At 36.5% G+C, this 2,500-nt stretch overlaps 1 protein-coding gene across 1 annotated transcript in view; it reads right to left on the bottom strand.

Annotated features, from left to right (window-relative positions):
- Positions 1-1,247, bottom strand: part of slc32a1 (solute carrier family 32 member 1) — a 4,043-nt gene extending 2,796 nt beyond the window's left edge. Inside the window, exon 1 of the mRNA XM_027146366.2 lies at positions 379-1,247. Within this exon, the coding sequence (XP_027002167.1) occupies positions 379-771 (393 nt within the window). The 5' untranslated portion in view covers positions 772-1,247. The remainder of the gene's footprint in view (positions 1-378) is intronic.
- Between the last annotated feature and the right edge of the window lie 1,253 nt (positions 1,248-2,500).

Raw genomic sequence — 2,500 nt, 5'->3', positions numbered from 1 at the left:
ACACTGATTGACACAGAGGACGTTAGGTTTAGAGAAGATTATACATGCTTTATGCTAGTTGGTAAAATGACCTGTACATATCTTGGCTCACCTATCGCGTATTTATATTTATATGTTTAGCAATGATTTATGTTTTATCCATAGCCGAAAACCAGTGCAAAATGTATTAACTAAAATTCCATGCACATTTAAGATGTCAAATAAAAACTATTTCCCGTTTTCTGAATAAGATCACACTTTCACACGACATTGTATAGATGTGTCCATGAATGCATGCAATTAATTAAATATGTATGCTACCTACTGGGCAAATATTTTAGCCATATTCGGTACAAAATCCAACGTCGAAAAGAAAACCTTAAAATCGGAACAACATACCTGGATAGCATTAGTGACGTTCCATCCTGCTTCCCAAGCAGTGATTTTCGGCTTGTCTGAAGAGCCAAACTCGCTACAGATATCCCCATCTTTTGCCACAGAGGGTGGAGGACCTGTGCCATCTCTCTGGTAGTGACTATCACCGTCTATATTTCCATCTCCCGCGTTATCGACCCCGGCTGTTTCTCCTATTTCCTCATTTTTTATAATGTCCATCTGCAGTCCTTGCCTGTGGTCATAGTCCAGATCGTCACAGGCTGCGAATCCCAATGCTTCTTCGTCCGTGGCAGCCTGGAAACCCATTCTGGCGAAGAGACCACTGACCTTCGCCTGAGATTTATTAGTAACGGTCGAAGCTGCGTTCGAAATCTTGCTTCGAATTAATGTAGCCATGTTTTCGTAAAGGTTAGAGCACTTTCCAAAACTCGGACTCTTGCGAATAATTGTATATATGATACTCTTAGTTATGGAGTTATGGTCCAAGGAACACGGCGAAATAGTTGTATTCTTCGGTTTAGTCGTTACCTTCCGTTTTCTCTGTGAAAGTGCGATGTGCGTTTGATAATCCGGTGGATCATGTCACATTTAGAGGTCGACGTTTGATGTCTGCATCCTGGTGTAACCCTTCTCTCTCTTTTATTCTGGGAAACCTCGCGCAGGTAGACAAGAGTTTCTATTCCGACTGTGCGTAAAAAGGATAAATCGATGAACTTTTCAGTGGTCGGTGGCTGGCACTGTTCTTTCGTGACCGCTAATGATGTCACTGCAGCACGGGAGAACCTGGGTGGTGATTAGGAGGAGGCACGTGTCACCGCCAGTTTGCCAATGCGAAAAAATTTGTCGCGCACGTCTCCGGACTCGAGCGCGCGCAGCCACCCCGTAAAAAAAAAAAAAAAAGATTTGGTGCATTTCTGGAGGAGGCGCTTACAAGATTCTAACCCCCACCCTCTTTTATAATACACTGTATACCTTTTTTTTTTTTTTAAATAATGGCTGATTTTAAATATTGCAAAAAATATAAACATCTTTTACATAGATAAAATATATCAAATCAATCTCATTAAAAATGAGTAGTATTTCTTTCATTCTGACTACAGAACCAGGAATTAAAATACCTAGGTCATTTTAACGTGAAATGATATAGTTAGAAAAATACATGACAGTTCAGGCAGCCGATGTATTTTCTACATTGTGCATGTAATTCATTCAGAGACCTTGCTACAGCAGCAATTTTCTATTGTAAAAAAATGATAATTTGTGCTCTATAGCTGGACACAAATCTCTGCTGTTGTATATAGAAACCTAATTTGAAATTATTTTACAAAAATTAAATATTATCTACAATGATTTTTAACCGGTATTGTTCTGACATAAATAACATTAATATGTGCACTTATTTAGGGCTTTAATAATAATCTTCACAATAAGTTCTAGCTCGTCACCAAGTATTTTAGATTTTTATTATATAAAAGTGACAATAGCCTTTTAAATTCATTTAAAAATTAACACAAGCGCTATAACCTTTTTACGAGTGTAGAAATGTTACCACAAACATTCTAAATAAAATTAATTTAACATAACTAATTATTGGATGTTAAAAGAATATCAAGAGTACCATATTTGGAATCACTAAACATTTCTAGTATTTTAAGCAATTTAACGAGTATTTCTATGTTAAGGAATTTGGGGTTAATTCACGAAAGTAACTTATGTTTTGGGGAATCTGTGGGCTGTTATTAAAATAATTTTCTCAAATACAAAAAAGTGTCCTTATAAATATACGAAACAAACGAAGCGTATATTAATTTTTCGCATGACTAACCGGATCTATTTTTTATAGTCGATTAATACAGATTATTATAAATTATTGAAATGAATTAAGGACTGTTTCACAAAATTGTTGCAGCCAAATCAGCATTAAATGGTAGAAGGGGGTAGAAGTTAAGGTTGTCTTAACTTTGCAATGTTTTTGGAAAACGTCTGTGATTCGGTAATGTTAAGGGAACATTATTACCTTTGTTCTTTTTATTCTCCGATTACTCGTTTTCGGTTCGGCTGAAAATAGCCTGTGGGGTTTCTTCCTTGAGGAGTTAGTGCAATCGTAGCTGTGTTATCAGGGTAC

This window comes from Tachysurus fulvidraco, chromosome 5, assembly GCF_022655615.1.
Source record: "Tachysurus fulvidraco isolate hzauxx_2018 chromosome 5, HZAU_PFXX_2.0, whole genome shotgun sequence".
NCBI lineage: Eukaryota > Metazoa > Chordata > Actinopteri > Siluriformes > Bagridae > Tachysurus > Tachysurus fulvidraco.
Note: the sequence above shows the minus strand (reverse complement) of the source record. Positions and strands in the feature narration are given on the sequence as shown.